At 35.6% G+C, this 23707-nt stretch overlaps 1 protein-coding gene across 5 annotated transcripts in view; it reads left to right on the top strand.

The window, feature by feature from the left end:
• Window positions 1-14759, top strand: part of BICD1 (BICD cargo adaptor 1) — a 252610-nt gene extending 237851 nt beyond the window's left edge. For 3 of the 5 annotated variants that reach the window (XR_009736572.1, XR_009736573.1, XM_061417442.1), the window contains one exon: window positions 8774-14759. Coding sequence is in view for 3 of the 5 variants with exons in the window: in XM_061417442.1 (XP_061273426.1) it covers window positions 8774-8779 (6 nt within the window). In the remaining 2 variants the exon portion in view is untranslated. Of the gene's footprint in view, window positions 1-4954; window positions 5031-8773 lie in introns of all 5 variants that reach the window. The other 2 variants (XM_061417443.1, XM_061417441.1) reach the window with 1 other exon arrangement.
• Window positions 14760-23707: the final 8948 nt, after the last annotated feature.

Below are 23707 nucleotides of genomic sequence, written 5' to 3'. Positions count from 1 at the left end.
ATGACTGTCACATTTTCTAACTTGAGAGGAAAAATAAAAGGAAGAGGAAGTTGATATGGTAGATGACAGAATAGGACCTAAGAGATGCACCAGGTAGGAAGAAGTAAAACTTATTAGAAATTAACATAAAGTTAAAAGTATATAAAATATTGCATTGGAATTCCTGACACTGTAAGTACAGAATGGAGGAGATATGACCTGACAGCACCATCTTCAAACAAAGTAAGCTCATGTGAAGTTGGCAGTCTGATGTTGCTGCCCAAAAAATGTCATGCAGGCTTCTGTTTTGTTTTGTTTTTAAATAGAATCAGAATGTCTCAGGTGAGGCAGGATGCTGCCACGCCAGTCAAGCTGTTACATCTTACTGTGCATGGTTTCCTCTCTGAGCACCTCAGTTTTAGAAGATTGTACACAACCTGGAGCATGGTCAGAGAGCAAAGAGGAGGGTATGGGAGGTTATGTCCTCTGAGGAAGAACTTGAATTATTTAGCCTGAGGAAAACTCAGGAGATAGAAATCATTCCAGGGGAAAGTATGAAGCATCTGACACAGTGTATGGTCATGAGGGAAGGAGATGTGGTATTGAAAATACCTCATGAAATAGCAAGGATGCATTAATTCTCAAGTCAGGAAAACCAGGCACTGGAGTGCAGGCCATTCTGTAGGAAACTGCCAGCCACAAGCAGCTGCTGCTCTGCCCCCATCAGAATATCCTGGCTGTAGGAAGCCACCCCTGAAGCTGCACAATGTCCTTACCAACTCCTCTCACTGCCATCTGAGGCACACATGGGGCCGAAAACATAGAGGTGTTCCTAGCCTCCTTCGTCGAGAGGCCCTCCCAAACAGTCAGTGGGCTCATGGACTCCCAAAGGTATTGACTTTTAGAAAATTGGTTGGTGTTCTAAACTGCATGAAAGAGTTTAAAAATGGTAGATACCTCAAGGAAAACCATATGACAAGACTTTCCTTCCTGCCAATGAAATTCGCCACTTTCAGCCACCTCTTTATAGAAACTAGATATTATCCTCATTCTTGTACCTTTTATCTTTCTTTGTGTTTTTGAGGTAACTAGCTGCCTTCAAATTACTGTCAATCGTCTAATGAAGTTCTTATGTTTCTTTGGCAATATGGGTCTGATATTTTCTGGAGGTTGGTGGTGTTCAGTTGCCAAGTCGTGTCCAACTCTTCGCGACCCCATGGACTGCAGCATGCCAGACTTCCCTTTCTCTCACCCTCTCCCAGAGTTTGCCCAAGTTCATGTCCATTGAATCGGTGATGCCAGAGGTATCTAGAGGTATTTCTAGAGGTAGCTGGCATCAATCAGAGAGACAACCAGAGTAGTGAGTATAGAGGTAGCTGGCATCAATCAGAGAGACAACCAGAGTAGTGAGTAGAAAATAAGCCTTAACATCAGAAAAATCTATATCTTTGCTCAGCCGCTTCCTAGCAGGTGGTCATGTATTAACTAAATCAATGAATGTTTGTGGAGAACCTACCATGATGCCAAGTTCTGTATTTGTTTTTGGTGGTAGAGATCATGAAAAATGTAAAGAAAAAATAGTTCTCAGTAGATAAGAGATTTCAATATAGTCCCATAGATCAAAAATACTTACTTTCCTCATGATAGGAATAGTGAAAATAACAACTGCAGAGTGTTGCTAAGATTTAAAACTTATATACAGTTCCTAGGAGAAGTAACATCATACTGATTCATGAAATAATTTCCTTCCTTCCTTCTCCCCTTTTCTATCTTCTTTTCTACTGGAGGCTTTGTTTATGGAGGAATGTCAAATAAGTTCATATGTATATCAGGACATATAGACGTGTTAAACAATAATATCCCTTATTCATCTCTACCCTTGAGGCACTAACAATCTCTTCAGTTTTGTGACATTTCTCAGGCCTATAGCCTTATAATGTAAATGTTTAGTGTTATCAAATTCTGGGCATTTCAAGTAAACACTTTAATTTTGTAAAATATTGTATTACTATTAGTAGAGGCCATAAACAGCTTATAGTTGCTAAATTCTTTAACTAATTTCTTTTCTAGGTGTACAACCTAGATATCACAACCTCTAAGAAGCATTTCCTGACTACTTAGATTAGTGAATTGTTTCTGCTCTGAGAGCCCAACTTTTCCCTATCATGGGGAACAATGCAATGAAGTGTCTCAAAATATAACTCAGCCCTTGGATCATTCAATCCTGGATTCAAATTCCAGCTCCACCTCTTAGTGAACTTTGGCAAGTTATTTAACCTTTTGTAATCCATAAATGGGGGTTAATAAAACACGGTTAAGGGAGAGCACACATATTAAGCGTCCACACAGTGCCTGGTGCATGGTAGGCAATGAATGAGTACTACCAGGTGCTGCCACCATCACTCCATCTCATCATCATCATCGTCGTCATGACACTTTATTTTGTTTGTTGAATGTGCTTGTCTTTCTCAATTGACCAGGGACCATATCTTCTGTTTTCCTTAGTTTAGTAACTAAATTGCTGAATGGTTGAAACAAATTCTGGTGGCCCCTGATAACAGCAGTGACTTGCGATGTTCTGAGACTCCTCCTCCTTAAATCACATAATTCTAATCTTCTGTGCCCTCAAAAGCAATGAGGTGAGGCCTAGTTCCTTTGTGAATAGGTCTACCAGAGTAGAACCTACAAAGAACACATGAGATCATGTAAAGCCCACAGCATCTCGTAGCTGGAAGGGATTTTCTCAACCTCCCAACCTCCCCTTTCATTTTCAAAGTACATGCCAAACACACATTGCTGTTCAACTGGGTTAGCAGAGTCCACGATTGGAGGATTGTTGATCACAGAAGAGGAATTCAGAAGACAATTGAGTCAGAGCAATTAATTATTTTTCAGATTTCTTTTTAAAATCTTTTACCACCTTATCTATGGAATTTGTTTTTAATTCTTTAAGTATAACACTTAGCTAAGTACTTGTAAATAATAAATGCAAAATAATAATTAGCTGGAGGCAATATAATTTCTAAAGAGGGGAAAACTTATATTCACTACAAATGTAAGAAATATCCACCACATATCAAACAGTTCATTAAGAGGGTGCATTGTGGTCCTGCTTGCCTGTTTTCTGAATTTCATCACAAAGTATATTTCAAATGAACAAAAGTCTGTGACTGTATTAACCAAAAAAAAAAAAAGGAAAATCTTACAGAAATAAGAGATAGAATTTAAACCATTTAAAAACTGTAATTCTGAGGCTTGCCATTCCACAGATGAAGAGCTGGCAATAGGAAAAAGCAAGCTAGACTCCCAAGTGTTTGTATTTGTTTATTGCCTTTACTCAAATGTAACATAAGAGGGCAGCATACATCTGTTTAACTTAGGTCTGCTGGCGAGATTAAAATAGTTGTCTAAATTTGTACAACTTTGTCTAAAATTATCCTTTATCATGGCTATTGAAAAAAATGAAAAGCGCATAAAGGAATTCATCCTTTAAGACTCCTGAGTTTCTACAAAAGGGAATCATTGAGCTAATCAAGCTGCAAAATGGAAAAACAAAGACTTAAAGAAAAAAATGAAAAGAATTTACCAAAGCTAAGAAAATGGAAATATTTGTTATATTTGAAAGACTTTTACTGAGTATGATAATCTGAACAACAGCTACTCAACTAATCAGATATACTCCCTATTAAAAAACAGTAATTAATAAGTTACTCTGGAACCAAGACCAGTTTATGAAAAGGTCCTCTCTCTTCAGTGATGTTCTCTTGAATGAATTTAAATCAAGCCTATCTTATTTTCTACTTTCCATCACAGACATTTAGTGTATTTGCAATGTCTTCTATAAAAGCATCATGAATTTTGATATTTCCGAGTTATACAAGCAAGTTTTGTTGTAATAGAGAATATATTGACTTTAGAACAAAGTAGTGCTTAGATTCAAGCCTTTGAATGTAAATTTCAGTAAAAGCTCATTAATTCAAGACTTTAAATCCAGAATTTGTAATTAATTTGGCTTAACTATTACCTATATAACATATAGGGAAAGATACATAGTCTAAGCAATTAGTAAGAAGAAATTCTGCAATTAAAAATAATTGAAAGTTTTTGTTCTAATTTGAACTTTTTCTGCAAAATCTTTTTGCAGAAATATAATGTATGCATTTCTAACTAGCTTAGCAGGTGATTATAGTACATCAGCAAACAGACTGCTCCTTGATTATTTCAGAACACAGTCTTTCTTGGAGTAGATAAGTAACATAACTGATCAGCTAAAGAATGAACTTTTAACAGCTAGTGATTTGTCAACCTAATGTGAGTTATGTGATTTTCAGAAGACAAAAATAAAAGACTTATCATTCAGATTAGCTTTCTCCATCAATCCAAGTAACTAACAACTTAATATAATAAAATAAACATTCTAAGACTTCTAACTAACAAGTCTTACTTTTGGTAAATAAAATCTATTTTCAGAAAACTGTGAAGCTAATTTTCTTCTCAGATATCCTTCTGTTAATGATAGAAAAGTGTGTATTGCATGCTTTTCTCAATATACCTGTGTGTCCAAATACAAAGTCAGCTATCTGAATATAAAACATTTTGGAATAGCAAATCTAAATGCTAAGCAAGTAGCTACCACCATGTTCAAGTTTAGAACTTGAGGATCTTTCATTATGTTAATACATCTTTTATTTTTAGATGTAACCAAGCATCAAATATGAATGGCTGTGTATGTCCTAATGTACTTGAGAAATTTCACTACTAATTTTTTTTCACTAATTTTTAAATACTGTGTTTAATTAAGGAAAAAGCCTTGTCTTCTCTATTGGCATCATTCAGGGGAAAAAAGCTTAATTCAGATGTTTCTGTGTGACTACACATTCCTCACTAAATCTCTCAGGCAACTGCCTAAGTTACTGTTACTAACACGTTGCTCTGCCATCTCTGTATACATGTCTAATTTATCAGTTTCTTATAGATTGTCAGCAGCCTGCTGCCTCCGTACCGCCACAGTGCTCACAACTAGCCGGGAGGCAAGACTGCCCAGCTGTCAGGTAAATTCAGACGTCCTTACTTTCCCACCCAGCCGCATGTCAGTTCCACAGACCCCAAGCTCTCCTTTCCCACATGATGACTTCTTATATATAATTATACTTGCCACATTTTATTTCAAACATGGACTATACAAACACACATTGGATTCCTGAAGTTCACATGTGCCACTGAAAATACAAGAGAGCTAGAATTTATTTTACTGGTCACTAACAGGTAGACTACAGGCTGCCTTCAGCTTCCTTCTGTGAGTAAATCCTTGGATTAGTCCAGGGTTTCATTACCTTTCAAAACATAAAACCTGGAGTTGTTTGTCTTTTGCTTTAGAATATATTACTCAGGCAAACAATTAGGAAAGTATAAAGCATATCTAATGTCTGTTCCAAGACAACTTTACGAAAGTGTTTCCGTTTTCTGTCCACTCAGTACTCTCAGTGAAACTGACATCGAAAGATGAAGAGAACCTTGTAATTGGCATTCAAAAAAGAATATTTTCAGTGATAGTGCCTTTATGTAAGATTCACTAAACAATTTTAAAGGCAAATCTACAGACTCCCTGGATGGTAACCTGGAGAGTAAGCTAAACAATTTCTATTCCAATGAAAGCATTGCAAATACATCATGAATTTACTTTCATGGTAAATTTCATGGCCAAACTTTGACACAAGCATCAGAGCACCCCATCAAGACCTAAACATTTTCTTGAAATCCTTCATCTCCAGTTATTTGCCTCTGATGGTATCTAGTTTTTGTAATCTGGCTGTGGCTTTTATAGCCTGCTTGTTGTTCTCTCCTTATTTTAATATGACTGTTGCTCTTCTCCCAGGGCAAGGCTTCTTTTGAGTAAGGGCAGGCCCAGATGTACTTCCATGTGTGTCTGAGGAGTAGACATCAGTAGCAGGCTGCATGTTGGTCAAGGGTTAGAGCTGAGAGCTGCAGATGCTTTCCACAAGCAGCAGCAGCCAAAGCCCCAGTGTGACTCGGTTTCTGAGGCAGTTGGGCAGCCAGCTATTTAAGTGGAACATCAAGTTAGCAGGAGAAAGTATGTGATTAAATAGGCCCCAAGCCAGTGTCTTCCAACTGATGTCTCGGCCTGCTGTTCCCACCCCTTCCAGCAACAAGGTTTTTACTTCAGGAAAGTTCTTCACTAACATACAAATGCTATTTAATAACAGCAGCCAACTGTAGAGCAATTTCAATTACTAAGTAACTGAATATAATTATAAATGTTCAAATCCATCTCAGTGGGATTCTCTGTTTGTAAGGCAGAAGAACATGGGCTCTAAACTTAGTCGTTCTCCGAAAAGCACCTTCATCCCACCCAAGGCTGGGGTAGTGCCAGGCGCACGACAGAAGTTCAGTGAGTGAATGAATTCTGCAGTCACATTATCTGGGTTTGGTTCCCACTTCTAATACCTACTGGCTGTGTAATCTTGGAAGTTGCTTTTGCTGGCTAAGATTCCATTTCTTTACTTGTAAAGTGAGAAAGAGAATGGATATTGGGAGGATTCAGGGAGGCACAGGCCTGGCCTACAGTGTGTTCTCAATATCTTTAATTACTACTAACCAGTCTTAGTACCTAACCATTTCTCAAGACAGAAATCTGCAATCTCTCATAATCTCTCTAACTTGCTTGGGCAGAGTGGAGAAAGCTACTGTTTTAAGTGTTTCAGTTAGATAAGAAATGGAAAGGCTAATGAGGAATCTTTCTAAGTTTAATTTTACTTCACCTTTCTTCTTTTTCTTTTTTTTGAGAACCAGTTTGACTAAATGATTAGAACTTATTATGATTAAGTGATTATGATTATTATGATTAAATTATTTGATTAGAATTTATCAAATACAGTATTTATATTCAAGAAGTGATTCCTTAATCTGTAAGCCAAAAATATGCCTCTGTCACATAAAATACACAGTACAATTATATTTTGTGCAAATTAAAAATAGTAATAGTATAATATGAAATATTTGTAACCTGTCACTTTAAGAAATCAGAAATAATGAAAAAGAATTTTAATTATCATGAACAACATAATGTGTTGGGCCAAGTGAGCTGTAACCTGTGTGTGAATGTGAAGTTGCTCAGTCGTGTCCGACTCTTTGCCACCCCATGGACTGTAGCCTACCAGGGATTTTCCAGGCAAGAATACTGGAGTGGGTTGCCACTTCTTTCTTTAGGAGATCTTCCCAACCCAGGGATTGAACCCTAGTCTCCCGTATTGTAGGCAGACGCTTTACCGTATGATACACTGGGGAAGTCGCTGCCACTATACACCTCACCAGGTCAAACAGAAATGCTTGCCTTCCTTTATACAGAAGATTATTGAACTCCATGGGTCTTCAAACACTTATCCCTCTTGTATGATGTGACCACCTTATGCTACTTGCCATAACTTATGCTGAATAATATGTTTCCTTCCCTAAAAAGAAGCTTGTTTTAGATCATGCAAACTTAACAGAAAGAAACTCAGGTCCATGGGAAAGTCTGCCTTTCTATTTCCAGGTCATCTGAGGATGGGGGAAACATCCTGCCATGCAGTATTTTCTTAGTCCTCGTGTTGAACCTCTAGCTCTCCCATGTTTATTTACCACATTTTAAAAATAGATAAGAAAAATCGTTTTTATCACTGGTTATCCTAACAAGTGCAGAAGAGTATATCTCCATTTAAACTACATTTATAAGAGTTCAAAGATTTTTGGGAGAGAGACCCGAAGTAGAGTAGTATTGTACATAATTATGATTTTGTATTAAAACTCAAGAGATATACATGAAAAAGCAAAGATAAAAACTGTTAATGCTAATTTTTAATGACTTGAATGATTATATTAGCTTTATGATTAAGTTAATAAATAACAATAATAAACCTAGAATAGCTTTCTCAAATAACACTCCTGGCAGAAATTATTCTGTGGTACTGAGTTCCAAAGTATAAAGGAAAAAAGCAAAGTTTTAGAAAAATGCCAGTCTTTTTCAATTGAAAAAATTCCCCATAATGTGATTTTCCCCCATTAGTCACATTTTAAAAGTTCTGAACCCAAATATATTTGTAATATTACCTTAGAAAATTCAATGATTTTGCATCCTTATGCTACAATATTATTCATCAAGCCGTTGATGAGCCTGAGCATTTCTGTGTTCATTTAAACTAGAGGCTCTCAGAAGTGGTCATGTGGGAACAACCATATGCATCATATAGTTACTCTTCAGTCATCTGTATACCACCAAGCTAAAACAGGTAGAGGGAACCCTTACAGCAAATTAGACTTCCACAGGCAAATTAGTTCTACTGAATCTGGATCTACTTGAGAACTGTGGAATCCTCAGAAGCCTTGGTTCAGTAGGTCCATGTCCCCAGGACCTTGTTAGAAATGCAGTTTCTCAGGTCCCACCTCAGACCTATTGTATCAGAATCACTCCCAGGTAATTGCTATATAATCATTAAATTTTGAAAAGAACTAATCTTGCAACTAACCCAGAGACCTAGGGGAATGACTGGGTGCAGAAATTGAAAACAGTGACTGGTGAGAAGGAGTTCATATGTTGTTTCCCTAACATGTTTCATTTTTCTTCTGGGGGGCTTTTTTTTTTTTTTTTTTTTTAATCTACAGTTGTCCTGGCATGCTTTAGATTTAGGCCATTTTCTGTGCAAAATTCCTGTGAAAATAATGTCTGTCGAACCGTTACCATTGTGCATAGCCCCTTGCTAATCTGTCTCTCGCTGACATGCTTGTTTCTCATTTGCAGTCCTGACGTAGCTCTGCCTGATGAGCAGCCACATTCCAGCTCGCAGTGCGCCCCTCTCCACTGTCTCTCCAAGCCTCCTTACCCCTAGTCTTCATCTCCCGCGGACAAACACTTGTGGTGAACGTTTCGTAGCCATACACAGGATACTGCCCAAGATCCAGCGGCTGGTTTCTTCTCGTTGGTTAGATGTTTGATTGCATTAATGGCCATCATTTTGGAAGATAAGAGGAAGTTGGGAAGAATAACACAAAGCACAGACTCCAGTGTAGCAAAATGCTTTATGGTTTCTCTAAATCACAGATAAACTTCTGTAATCAAATGGCTACAGTTAAATTAAATCAAAATAAAATGAAACAGGAAATATGTATCTCAGATGGCTGGCTTTACCTCGATAGCATAAGAGAGACCTAAGACAATGTAAAATACATATATTGTAAAATCATCTTTCCTTATACTTCAATTTCAGCTATAGAAGTTAATTCTAATTTTTTGGTCATTGATATTTATTTTGTACTTTACTTGCCACATATATATGTCTGTAAAAATCATTTCTGTGAGAGGTGAACATCATTTATTTTAAGATATGCATATATGCTCAATTAAGTATGAGTTTTAATTTAGTTTGAAATCTGGAATTGGCCAGACTGGTCATTTTTCTTGCACAAAATGATAAACGAGGTGCATTGGAATGTTAACAATAACTGTATTTTGCTGCTACACTGATACTGTTTATGCACTTACTTTCTAATCAGTAGCTCATTGACCGCTGGGTTGTTTTTGTTTTGTTTTTTAACTCGAATTCGTCATTGGACGTTATTAAGTAAATCTGAAAAAGAGACTATGTTATGGTTCATTGACTTATTCAACTTTTGACGGCATCTTTAATTTTTTTTAACGGCAGATAAGTAGACGCACTGGTGCTGCTCCTTTGTGTGTGTGTGTGAGCGTATGTAATAACGTTAAAGAAGGCTAAATAACATGATGGGAAAAAATGGTGTGTTTATTTAATGACCAGAATTTTTTTTTTACTTCTCCCAAATTCAGGGTCCTATTAGGAGTCTTTCCTGCTATAAGATATCAAGTATAAATGGGAAATATATACATATACAGATGTAACTTAGCCTTTGGTTAATTAACTTACCCAGAAAGTGTTCAAATTTTGATTAAAATTGTATGTTCTGTTGTTGTTAGTTTTTCTCATAATGAATCTTCCTTGCCAAAAAAACAAGAGGTAATAAACCTTAGCTCATTGTCTACTTTTGACAAACACTCAGGTGCCTACAATCATTATATTATATTGAGATACTTCATGTTCCTAGTTAATTTACAGATTCTGCTGGGTAACTTTTATGACTTAATTTAAGGCAGTGGATTTTCACAGCAAAATTTATTTTGCACATAATCTGACAAACAAGGAAAACAGCTAATTGAGCTGAAAGGTCTAATACTCTTGGGCTCCTTATATCAAGCACTGCCCACACACCTGCTCCTAGCCCTGATTCCTTGTCTAGTCAGGTAGCCTTAACTTGTTTAAATCCATAATGGTTTGACCTTTTCCTGTAATGATATCTGTAACTTCACTTTAAAACAAATCAATCCTCACTGTTAACAAAAGATAGTTAACAATGCAGGGCTTTAATAATGACAACCCAGTAGGAGTCACTCAGCTGACTGCGTGGAGGTATCGGAGCACTGGTAGGGTGACCCATCAAAGGTGCCAGCCAGTCGGCAAGTCTTAAAGCACAGAGCAGGAGCTCTATCAGTCATACACCTTTTAAGTAGAGGTCACTATTACCAAAGCCACCAAGAGATTTTGAGTTCCTTACATGTGTGCTATTTTCAACAGTGTCATTTATTATGCAACTTGCAGTAGCTGAAAATCTTTATCCAAATAGAGATTCAGGTTAAAATATGGGAAAAGAAACAAATCTTCATAAAGCCCTGATCATGGCAACCTAACCTTTTGCTCTTTCCACCTGCACTGACTTGCTGTTCCTAAACATTTTCTTTATTTTGTTGGTGTTGTATCTGCCTGGTACTAGTCTTAGTGAGACAGCATGGATTTATTAGAGTTCAATTAAAGGAAGCTCCCCAACCCCTGCCCCTGCTTTTTTTTTTCAAGTATCATGTGTTTGGACCTGAAAAGTGGCATAGCTGCTAAGTTGACTTTTAATAAAAACTGTGCCTGGGGGAAAATATGCCTTTTTAAAAAGTACCTCAGAACATTTTCCTATTTTGCCTCCTCAGTTTCATTGGTGGTACAGGGAATTCAGCAGTAAGTATCGTCTGTGTGTAACTACAGGGCATTCGTGCTTCCCCACTCTGTATTTGTGACCAGCTGAAAAGCTGGGTCATAGACAAAACATTTATTTCTTCCAATAAAAGTTTATCATTAATCCTATTACATACTAGTTTTGTTTCAATTCATTATATTAAGAGTGGGAAATGCTTGTTTTGAAATAGCAATTCTATAAAAATATTAATTTTAGCAAATTTTGCCAAAAAGATATAGAAATTTGGAAATAAATTTCTCATTTTCAGCACAATAATAGATAATAGTCCCTAAGAGAATTCCATGTATTTAAATTGTGGCATCACTTAGTATAGTTTAAACTGAGCCATATCTATATTTGTTTATAGGCATTTAAAATGACCAAATATGTGTAGCATTGATAAAAATCAGTACCTGTAAACATCAGGATTTAAAAGGAAATTGGAAAACTGAAGAACTAGTGAAAATAAAAAAAGAATGAATCTCAGTAAGGCTACTTGAAGACAGACTTGGGGTAGAAAAATCAACTATAGAACTATAATGAAAATACTGGCTAATTATTACAAACACAGTGGGCAAAGATTAAAAATAACTAGCAAGACTTTAAAAAGTAAGCACAATTACCATACTGGAAAGACTAGAATTCAGAAATGCTTTCCTATTGAGAATTTTTCCTAGGTAAAAAAATAAAAAGGAGCAATAAATTGCCTTTGGTCTGGGTGCACAGGGGTATACAGGACCGTAGAATTAATCTTTCCAATCAATTCATGATTCATCAGATCCTTTTTTCATATCCAGTTCTGTTTCAATAAGAAGAATTTGGAGGACGTGGAGAAAATGGAAAGTTATTAAATAATTAAGAAAAGACCTATTTATAAAGATTATACGTTAGCTTAAAGAAGAAGAGGTACGTAGTGATCTTCAAGAAAAGTTAATAAGGGATAGGCACCCACTATGGCTACTACTAAGTCTAGAATAAGAAAAACAATCATCACTGTGAAGCATTTATATTCACTCTGGGAAAGAGATTTTTAACAGTGGGAAATTTGTCAGTGAAATTGATATTCATAAGGAAGATTTGTTTTTTAAGAATTAAATATTATTGGTTGAGAATTAAATATTATTGATTGTCTAGTAAGGATTAAGTTTTGTGGCAAGATATCTTATGATAATGTGTGATAATTCTGGGATTCCACAATTTTTTGCTGCTTTTATTTAAAACTTAAAAAGTACATTAAAGTTATACTGGTTAGACTTGAAATATTTTGTCCCTTAATAGGATAGCAATCTTAATTTTTCCAAAACATTTGGTGAAAAACAAAACAGAGTTGTTGGTGTTATTTTTCCTTCCAGCTATATTTCATAATATCTTTAAAGAATGTAGTAATTTTACTATAAAAAAGCCTCAATTGTCAGAGTCTAAAAAAACAAATGTCCTCAGGAATATTTCAGAAATAGGTATGCAACCCCTCAGGGGAACAAATGCCTCTCAAATTTTATCTTTTCTTAAAAGAATCTTCAATTTAAAATATTTGCTTTTCCCATGCTTTAGAAAATGTTCCTGTATTGATAGTCTTTCTGTTTCAAACAAGCATGAAACATCACTCAAATAAATCAACTACAAATGTGGACATTTTCTGATATTCTGCTTTAAATAAAGTCCTTATAATTCTCAATTGGAAATTATAAAATATGAAAAGGAAGACATGAAATATATTTTCTACTGGGTTAAGAATGGCAAATTATAATTAACCAGCCGAAAAACATAATCTGTATCTCAGAAAGACACACCATGGGAAGCTGATGGATTTCCACCAAGGAACTGTGCTGGTTCAACCCATGGAGGCCACTGCATTAATATCATAAAGAACTAGACTCAAAAGGAACTCTTAGGATAAATTTTAAAAATTTGCCCTCCCTCCATGTTTTTTTTTTTAATTTATAAACCAGAGTGATTTTAAATAGTCCTTATATTTAAGATTGCAAAAAATTTACAACATGTTTTCAGTAAAGAGAATATAATTCTTCAAAAAGGTATTAAATTGGAGATGTGATAGAAAGCATGATCAATGCTGATACTGATTAACAAGTTTTTACTTTAAAATCAATTTCTGTGGACATACAAGACCAATCTAACTCCCGAGTGATCTTTTCCATAATAATTGTTTGTAATAATGCCCCCACATGAATTGTATCTGTAATTTAATTCATCTTTATTTAAATGCCATTAACTACCACAGTATGTGGTATATGTATCCTGATTCTTTTTTGTTTACATCTGAAAAATGTCATCTAAACATCTCTTTTGTCCTTCTTACTCAAAGAATAACTTAAAAAAATATTCAGTATTAAGATATATTCCCCAATCAAGAATTTTCCAGAAATAATATTCTGCTTACAAAGAAGAGCAGCAATTAACTGCCTTTAGTGTAAGGATGTGAGTGCATAGAAGTCTACTGTGTAAAATGTTGCATGAGATATTTCACATCATGTAAGCTTTCCCATATTCATAATACAAACACTATAGAAAGTCTTATTTCTCTTGTGACCTCTCGTTAGGAACGTAAGGAGATTGTTAACCTGTATCTGGTCTCTTTCCCATATTGAAATGCATGGCTCTATTCCTCAGTGTATTTTTATCCCTTTCCTCTGGAGTTATTTAAAATTTGCCCTATTTAAACCGAAGCCTGGACAAACTGCAGAGCCAGATTATTTCCGTGATTGAAGTTTAATTGCTGTAGAACTTTGGTTGAGAATACATTTTAAACTTTTTTTTCTGTCAGAATTATTGTTATGGTTCTCTAATGAAAACACTGAGAAGTAAATCTGATGCTTTCTAGTGTGACTGTTTTTCTCTTTAAAAAGTCATTTTAAAACAAAGATCAGAGAACTATAAACAGAAATGTCACCATTTTGTTGACAAATCATTATTTGATGATAATGGAGACAAAGAATGAATTGTTTTGTTGTTTGACTTCAGAGATATGATTGTGCACCAAATCTTAGAGGAAGTAAATGATTTTAATATTATTGTCACAGTTTTTAGCTCAATGGTTTGACTGTTAGCATTGATTAAACAATTTCTTGAAAATATTTTATGACATCTTGGTAATCTACACAGTGTTTTTATTTGCATGAATATGCATATGTGATGAACCATACATAATTCTGGCATTGTATTTCTTCCCAGTATTAACACTTGTGTAATGTATGACCAGCCCTGATTTGTATACTGTATGATTATTGTTGTAATGATCCTGCATTTAATTGCAATTTTGTTATTATCCCTTTCAGTGTTAAATGATGTAAAGTGTTTCCACTGAATAATGATACCATATGAAAACATGACTAAAAATCTGACCTAAGAAACTCTTTAGTAGCTAATTATTTTTTAAAATTCGAATTTCAAAGGAAACTTGTTCTTGAAGACAAATGTGTTTAAATCCAAACAGTTATTTTATGAATTCATTTTTGCTTGTCCTTTTAAAGGTTTTTGTTGTTGACAGTCCTAAGTGACTGTCTCACGGGAGAATCCATACAATATGTGCTTGTATTTGTATTTGATCATGCACTCAATGGTTGGAAAAGGCACTACAGTGCTAAGAAGATAACTGAGGCCAATACATCAATTCTTTTATCTTGGTTTATGTTGCCAACTGAATATGGTTTAATGTATAACTCTTTCTAGTAAATAAACTGGTTATCTTTCATTCATTTCATCTATGCTACATTTTTATCAGTCTGAGCAGTTTTTCTGTATTTTATATTGATTTGTACTTACAAAAAAACATTATGAATTTCTATGATTTATATATTTACTCAAAGTGAGCACTTATTCAAACTAAAAACTGAATGCTTTGCCTTGACATTTCTACACATTCTTATTAAGAAATGTGTATCAACTTTATCCATTTTCTCTTTTTCTTAATATCATCACTCCTACTTGTAATCTTTTCTAAGGTTATTTTGACAGGAGGATATGCTTAGCTGACTTAGATTAGAAACATACCAACATGAAGGAAATGCCTATTCCTAAGAAAGGAAATATTCTTTTAATGAAAGAAGAATGAAGTTTGTATACTTTATTTTGGGAGACAATGCTTTGTTCTCTTTCATATGAAGAAACAGCAGATCCCAAAACTTTAAGGAAGGTTAATTTAGTAACTCCTTCTCCAGATATTTGGGGCTTCCCTGGTGACTCAGACAGCAAAGAATCTGCCTGCAGTGCAGGAGACCTGGGTTCAGTCCCTGAGTTGAAAAGATCCCCTGGAGAAGGAAATGGCTACCCACTCCAGCATTCTTGCCTAGAGAATTCCAAGGACAGAGGAGCCTGGCAGGCTACACAGACCATAGGGTCACAAAGAGTCGGACACAACTGAGTGACTTAACTCTTTCTCCAGATATGTGTTGTGGCAAATCAGCTGCTTGGGAGTAATCTGCTTTGACTTGGTTTTATTTCTAGAGGCAGAGGAGAACCAGAATATTGACTTATGTGAGGTTCTAATGAGTTGAAGCCTCTAATGCAAGCCTTCTTTTATGAATCAAATTAACTCACCATGGACACTGCAACAGTCCCAGCTAAAGTAACTTGCTTACCTGTTGAATAAATACAACTCCAGAAAGAATAGTATAAAATTCCCTAAAAATCTCTTTTTTGTGTCTTCTGAAAGCTATTGCTTTTCTTTGAGATTATAAGATTATATTTGATCCTTGATTTTCTCATATACAATAAAGCTGATAGTCTGCTACATTCAAAAGCAAAAATAACTGGATCACTCTCCAGGAGTATTGAGGTCTCTTCTCATCCTACATTTTGTAGGCAACTTGGACTGAGGGCAATGTGGATGGTTCTGCAGCCCCACTGAGGATAAGAAAGGGGCCAGAATTGATGACATCTCCTAGGAGGGGTTTTCTTAGTTTTGGGTGTATAACCGAAATGTGTACATTGACTAGCACACTGTAAGAACTCAATGGAAGTCCTAGACTCCTTGCCATCTACTTTTCTGATAACACATGTGGAACTGAGTTTATAGAAACTGTCACCTACTATAAAATGAACCAGCACTAAATGCCAACTAATGGGGGGAAATGGTCTTTAAGTGAATGGCTATTCCTATCATTTTCTCCTGTCAATCTAAAAACTATATCTCTAATGTTGTATTTGAAAAGAACTTAATTTGAATAATGAAACAATATGAGTCCCTTCTTAAACATTTTATGAATCAACTATCACTTAAATACCTTAAGAAGAAACTCAGGGTAATTCATCCACACCATAACTCTCAATGAAGATAAATTTCACTGGGAAAAAATATTGTCAGTGTCAAAAGGAAACATAATTTATAATATAATTTAAATGTAAAAAGCAATATAAACAAATCATAACTAAGTATAGTGACATCCTGTTAAGTAGTAATCTTATAACTGTCTACATAAATTGTGAGACCCAGTATAAAATTAACATGCAGATCTCTCTGTTCAAAAATTATTAAGATTTTCAAGACAGTAGCAGCAGACACTACACTAACAGGGAGCTCTAGGCACAGGGTCCTGTGTGACTGCAGAAGTCCACATGCCCAAGAAGCCAACCTATTCTCAAAATATGCTAAAATAATGATTTAGAAACTCAGCACAATGTAGCTACCCAGAAAATGACCTGGGCTTTATTTTTAACAGAATGGATTTTCCAATTTGTGGGCTTGAAAGAAAAACTAACATGTTTTTTTGTTTTGGAGAAAAATTTCAATGCTATTACTTCAAAGAGTTATAACATTGAATCTTGCAATACTCTTATATCCTAACGCAGTCATACTTCTCAACTCAAAGCTTCTGAACTCTCACATGTGTACCAAGTTGTACAGAGATTATAAAAATAATTAAAAGAAATCTTCAAAACGTCATCAGTAGACATTTTAATTAGTGTATATTAAAATAAAACTAAGAATCCTGATACCTTCATAATTTGACTTCCTTTGAAGTTATAAATTATTAATAATGTCAGTCAAATGTCACAGGAAGATTCACCTCATTTAAAAGATCTATTAGCCTAAGATGGCATCCGGTCTCACCACTTCATGGGAAATAGATGGGGAAACAGTGGAAACAGTGTCAGACTTTATTTTTCTGGGCTCCAAAATCACTACAGATGGTGACTGCAGCCATGAAATTAAAAGACGCTTACTCCTTGGAAGGAAAGTTATGACCAACCTAGATATCATATTCAAAAGCAGAGACACTACTTTGCCAACAAAAGTTCGTCTAGTCAAGGCTATGGTTTTTCCTGTGGTCATATATAGATGTGAGAGTTGGACTGTGAAGAAGGCTGAGCGCCGAAGAATTGATGCCTTTGAACTGTGGTGGTGGAGAAGACTCTTGAGAGTCCCTTGGACTGCAAGGAGATCCAACCAGTCCATTCTGAAGGAGATCAGCCCTGGGATTTCTTTGGAAGGAATGATGCTAAAGCTGAAACTCCAGTACTTTGGCCACCTCATGCGAAGAGTTGACTCATTGGAAAAGACTCTGATGCTGGGAAGGATTGGGGGCAGGAGGAGAAGGGGATGACAGAGGATGAGATGGCTGGATGGCATCACTGACTCGATGGACATGAGTCTGAGTGAACTCCGGGAGTTGGTGATGGACAGGGAGGCCTGGCGTGCTGCGATTCATGGGGTTGCAAAGAGTCGGACACGACTGAGTGATTGATCTGATCTGATCTCTAATATCAACTTTCCTTCTAAATAAATCAAAGGGGAAAAATTATTTACCTCATGAAATCTAATGACACTGGAAATGTGGGCTCTTATTATAATAAGCTATCCTATATGTAAGAAATGGAGAAAATAACAATATATAATAATTTTTTCCTATTTCTGATAAGGTAACAGTGGAAACCTATAGAAATGGTTATCTGTGAAAGAGCAAAGGGTTGGTGGAGGGGAACCAGTGGGGAGCCAGATTTCTCAGTAGGTGAATACCTTTTTATTTTGTGTTCCTATTTCAACCACAGAAATATAGCATCTATCCAAAAATGAAAAAAATAAAATAGCTCAAACTTGCCACAATGAAGCCAGAAATTAAAATTAACATGAATTCTAGAGAATTGTTCTAAAGCAGGCTCTGTCAGTAAAAATATTTTTAAATGCATGAGTTTTTGTGCAAATTTTCATTCTGGCACATACTTACCAACTCTGAGACTTTGCAAAGTTACTTCACATCTACAAGGCTCAATTGTCTCATTTTTAAAGAGTATAAAACTGCCTACCTGGTAAGGTTATTGCAAAGATTAAGTTAGACAACACACATGACATCTTCCAAACAGTATCTAGCCTTTGGTTTTATTGGAAATAATAATAATATTTCCAACAGAACAGTACCTAGGCTACTGGAGTCCCATATGGATGAAATCCATTCATTCACTTATACATACGTTAATTCAGCAAATATCTATTGAGAGCCTATCATATCAGATACTGCTCCAGGAGCGTCAGATACAGTAGAGAACAAAACAAAGAAGGTTCATGCCTTTTTGAAGTTTGTATCATCTATGTGGCATTGATGAGGGAGATAAATGAGTCCCAGCAAACATAATATTAATAAGTATGGAAATACCAAAGTGTGTCAGTGAGACTGTTACGGAAAAATAAAAAAGTAGAACAGGGAAAAGCGATTGTGCTGGGTTGGAGTGGGTAAAAAGTCAAATAGATTAGAATATTAAATGGTGTGGTCAGGCCTTATTAAAAAGAAGAGTAATTAAGATAAAAATCATCCTGTTTATACCCTGATTGCTTCACTTTTAAAAATTATTAAATTACATAGGTTTAAAATAACTCATAAAGTTGTTTTTCAGTATATAGTCAGAGATTAAGCTATTCTTTCTTCCAGTGCGTAATCCCAACTCTATCCTCCTTGCATGACACTTTCATCCAAATTTTCTGTAAAATCAAGGGCATCTTGTAAAATACATTCTCTCAAACTTTCTTCCTAGTACAAAGGTAAGAGAGATAATACTGTCTTACTAAGATTTGCATTTGCCTGTTGCTGAGTGTTACCATTTTACTTAGATTTGGATAGATCCAGAATTCAAGCATGGCTATTTTAGTAGAATTGACAGAAAGTAATACGCATTTAAACTCAGCCTTCTGTCATGAATAGTTGTCCTAATTCTGGGTTACTTTATTAGAAAATAAAGGCCACATTACTAAATATATTTATGTAATATGGAAAGGACCTCATCAAATTACATGCCTAGATAAGTATGCATACTTAACAAATATCAAAGATGAAAATAAAATCCAACTGATGAAAATAACTACTTATTAAAAGTGTTCATTACCTCATGTGAAGTATTCTTTAATGTCACTTCTTGCCAGCAGATGCAAAAGGAAAGCAGACCTGTATACAAGTATAATTATGATAATGTGATTTTAATTACATACATCAAACCAGTCAAAGGTTGTCTTTTTAAAGTGTGCTTCAAAGTCCCTGGTGTCCAGTGGTTAAGAATCTGCCTGCCAACGTAGAAGACACCACTTCAATCCCCGGTCCAAGAAGGTCCCACATGCTGCAGGGCAACTCGGCCAGTGTGCCACAACTACTGAGCCCGCACCCTCGAGCCTGTGAGCTACAACTACTGGGCCAGAGTGCAGCAGCTGCTGAAGCGCACAGCCCTAGAGCCCATGCCATGCAGCAAGAGAGTAGCTTCCACTTGCCACAACTGCAGAAAGTCTGCGTCCAGGAACAAAGATCCAGCACAGTCAAAAATAAATTTTAAAAAATTTTTTAAAGTGTGCTTTATCTGGAAAATAGTTGTTCTTTGGACTGGATGATCGCAGTCTACCATTATTTGTAATATCATTTGATTTCCACATCTAATGATTGACAGGAAAAGCAAGATTTTTCTGAAATATTCCTTAGAAACATTCTTATTGGATGTTGAATGCTCCAAATTCCATATTTGCATATATTGTGCACATTCCAACATAATTTCTATATATTTTAAAAAAATAGACACCTTACATTTAAAGGTGTTGATTGACAACTTAATATTTTCTTGTTCAATGTACTTCATTAGAACTTTGAAGATGAGATCAGGTCAGGAAAATGGTGTAACTTAATGTTTCTTCTATTTTTGAAATTATAACTAAATGAGCTCCAGTGATATAGATTCTTCTCCTATATTCTCTTGATAATAACTTTTTAGGAACATTAAAACTGCAGTTTTCTCTTATAAACAATTTAGCTACTAAAAATTGATGGCAGTTAGTAGATAAACATTTATTGACTGTATACTACAGGCATCAGTAGGTAGAATCTCAAAGATTTAAGATTAGGATTGAGCAAAATTATAACAACTACTAAACATGAAAAACCAGAATATGTGCTGAAATAACTGCATTCTCCTATCATTTGCAACCTTACACTGAACAATATTGATGCTTTTAGAGCAGTCCTATTATTTAGGATATGTGACAGAATCATAATACCCTTATAATATGTACCAGAATACATCTGATAAAGTTTGAAGACAAGCACAGAAAGTCCATGACTGCATCTATTTTCAGATGGAAAAACCTTCCATATGACTATTCTAAGATACAAATTATTCAAGAACTGATTGTGTTCTTAAATATTCTCTAATTAGCAAAGACACAGGGTGATAATCCTCTGGGTAAGTGATGATCATACCAGTGAGGCTGAGGCTGTGGAGGCAGTGTCAGCTTTTTAAGTTGAAGGTCATTTATCCACAGCCCAGGCTTGCTCATTCATATTTGTCCCTGGTAGAACTTCTCTTTGTCTGGATGGGAGTTCATCTCTCACAGCCAGGAAGTGTGGGAAAACCTGCTGTGTTCAGGATGAAAACACTCATTTCATTTAAATCAGGTTATTTTCCTTCAGAATGGTCATTGATGAGTTTCTGCCAACCCTATTCATTTATTTCCCAAGTGTTTGTTTCTATTTTCCCAGTAATAAAAGCATGCTTATTATAGCAAATTTGGAAAATGTGGAAAAGTAGAGAGACACCAATAAAGTTCACCCACAATCTTTTCTCAGTGAAAACTGCTGTTAACATTTTGGTGCCTTTCCGTGAAATCACACTGAATACATAATTCTGAATCCTGAAATTTTCTCATAACATTTTTATGGTGATCTTCCCCCTAGTTTATCAAAAGTTTTCAACTACATTATTATTTTTAAAATTTGTATTTATTTTGGCCATACTGTGATGCACAAGGGATAATTCTCTGACTGGGGATTAAACCTGTGTCCCTACAGTAGAAGCACATAGTCTTAACCACTGAACTGCCAGGCAAGTCCACAACTACATTATTTTTAAGACTGGCATAATATTCTATGGGATGGATAAGCCATGCTTTTTTTTTTTTTTAAAAGAAACATCTCCTATTAATCTTTTTATATTTATATACTTTTAAAATATTTTATAAAATATAAATATAAATGGTTTTTTATATTCTTTTTAAAACAGAAGTATCTCCTATTATTGGATATTTAAGTTACTTCTAGACTCTTACTACTTCAAATAATTACACCATTAAAATCTTTATACAGAAATTGTCATCTAAATTTCTGACTACTTTCAGACCATTTCTTTAGGAGGAATACTGTTAATGGTCATGAATTTTTTCCTTACATGCATTTTTCTTCAGTAAATTTCAGTGAGCATTTTACTATGCGGAAGTCATTGTACAAGATGCTACAGAGGATATGAATTAGATGAACTGCCATGAAGGAACTTACAATCTAGAACGGAAACTCAGAGGAAGGTATCCTAGGTGGTGTTTGTGGTAAAGAACCCACCACCTACCAATGCAGGAGACATAAGAGATGCAGGCTTGATCCCTGGGTGGGGAAGATCACCTGGAGGAGAGCATGGCCACCCACTCCAGTATTCTTGCCTGGAGAATCCCTAGACAGAAGAGCCTGGTGGGCTACAGTTCATAGGGTTGCAAAGAGTTTGACACAACTCAAGAGACTTAGCACACACATATACATAAGAATAATATATGGTGGCAGGTGATACAGTCCATGAATAAAAGTTTTGCTTTGTGCTTTAAGGGCTTCCCTGGTGGCTCAGAGGGTAAAGCATCTTCCTGCAATGCAGGAGAACCTGGGTTTGATCCCTGGGTCAGGAAGATCCCCTGGAGAAGGAAATGGCAACCCACTCCAGTACTCTTGCCTGGAAAATCCCATGGACAGAGAAGCTTGGTAGACTACAGTCCATGGGATCGCAAAGAGTCGGACACAACTGAGCGACTTCACTTTGTGCTTTGAGACTCAAAAAGTAGGAGTTTGTTTTCACATGACAAACTGAAAATCATTCACATGAAAATGTTTATTCCTTTAAAAAAATTTTTTTTCTGATTGCTCCTATTCTCATTATTATGTTTATCATATATCTATTTGTGTCTACTTTAGAAAAGGCCTCTATTGGAAGTACTGCATAAATAATATCAATGATTTCAAATTTATACTTTATCTTGTTTTCATGGGAAATTTTAGGATGTCTTGAATATGGTTATTTTGTATTCTAATGATTCAGAGCTATGTGGGCTACTGCAAATGCTTATAGAGGTGTCAGCCTTGTAATAAAGCAAAGGTGACATTGGAGAAAGATGTAAATTTACAATTGTAGATTGGCATTGCAGTCTTACATGTATGTCACTTTCTGTTGACATTGTTATGGGATGTACAAAGGCAGAGCTTAAATTATAGTTTTTGATAATAGTTTGATCATTTTTCAAAATCAAGTGAAACTTTTTTACGTAGGTTTCTTATTTCCATCTACATCAAAAGTCAACAAACTTTCTCTATAAAGGACCAGGTAGTAAATATTTTCAACTTTGCTGTTTATCTGGTCTCTGTCCAAACTACTCAATGCCATTGCTATGGTGTAAAAGCAGGTATAAACTCTTGATGGGTTTCAATGAAACTTTATTTTAAAAATTAGTATTTTATATAATTCATATATATTATGGAATATTCTTCCTCTGATTTTTCTCTAATTATTTAAAAAATAAAAATAATCAAAACCACTATGAGGTACCATTTCACACCAGTCAGAATGGCTGCGATCCAAAAGTCTACAAATAATAAATGCTGGAGAGGGTGTGGAGAAAAGGGAACCCTCTTACACTGTTGGTGGGAATGCAAACTAGTACAGCCACTATGGAGAACAGTGTGGAGATTCCTTAAAAAACTGGAAATAGAACTGCCTTATGATCCAGCAATCCCACTGCTGGGCATACACACTGAGGAAACCAGAAGGGAAAGAGACACGTGTACCCCAATGTTCATCGCAGCACTGTTTATAATAGCCAGGACATGGAAGCAACCTAGATGTCCATCAGCAGATGAATGGATAAGAAAGCTGTGGTACATATACACAATGGAGTATTACTCAGCCATTAAAAAGAATACATTTGAATCAGTTCTAATGAGGTGGATGAAACTGGAGCCTATTATACAGAGTGAAGTAAGCCAGAAGGAAAAACATAAATACAGTATACTAGTGCATATATATGGAATTCAGAAAGATGGTAACAATAACCTGGTGTACGAGACAGCAAAAGAGACACTGATGTATAGAACAGTCTTATGGACTCTGTGGGAGAGGGAGAGGGTGGGAAGATTTGGGAGAGTGACAT

This window comes from Bos javanicus, chromosome 5 (assembly GCF_032452875.1).
Source record: "Bos javanicus breed banteng chromosome 5, ARS-OSU_banteng_1.0, whole genome shotgun sequence".
Classification (NCBI taxonomy): Eukaryota; Metazoa; Chordata; class Mammalia; order Artiodactyla; family Bovidae; genus Bos; species Bos javanicus.
This window is presented reverse-complemented; position numbering and strand designations above follow the sequence as displayed.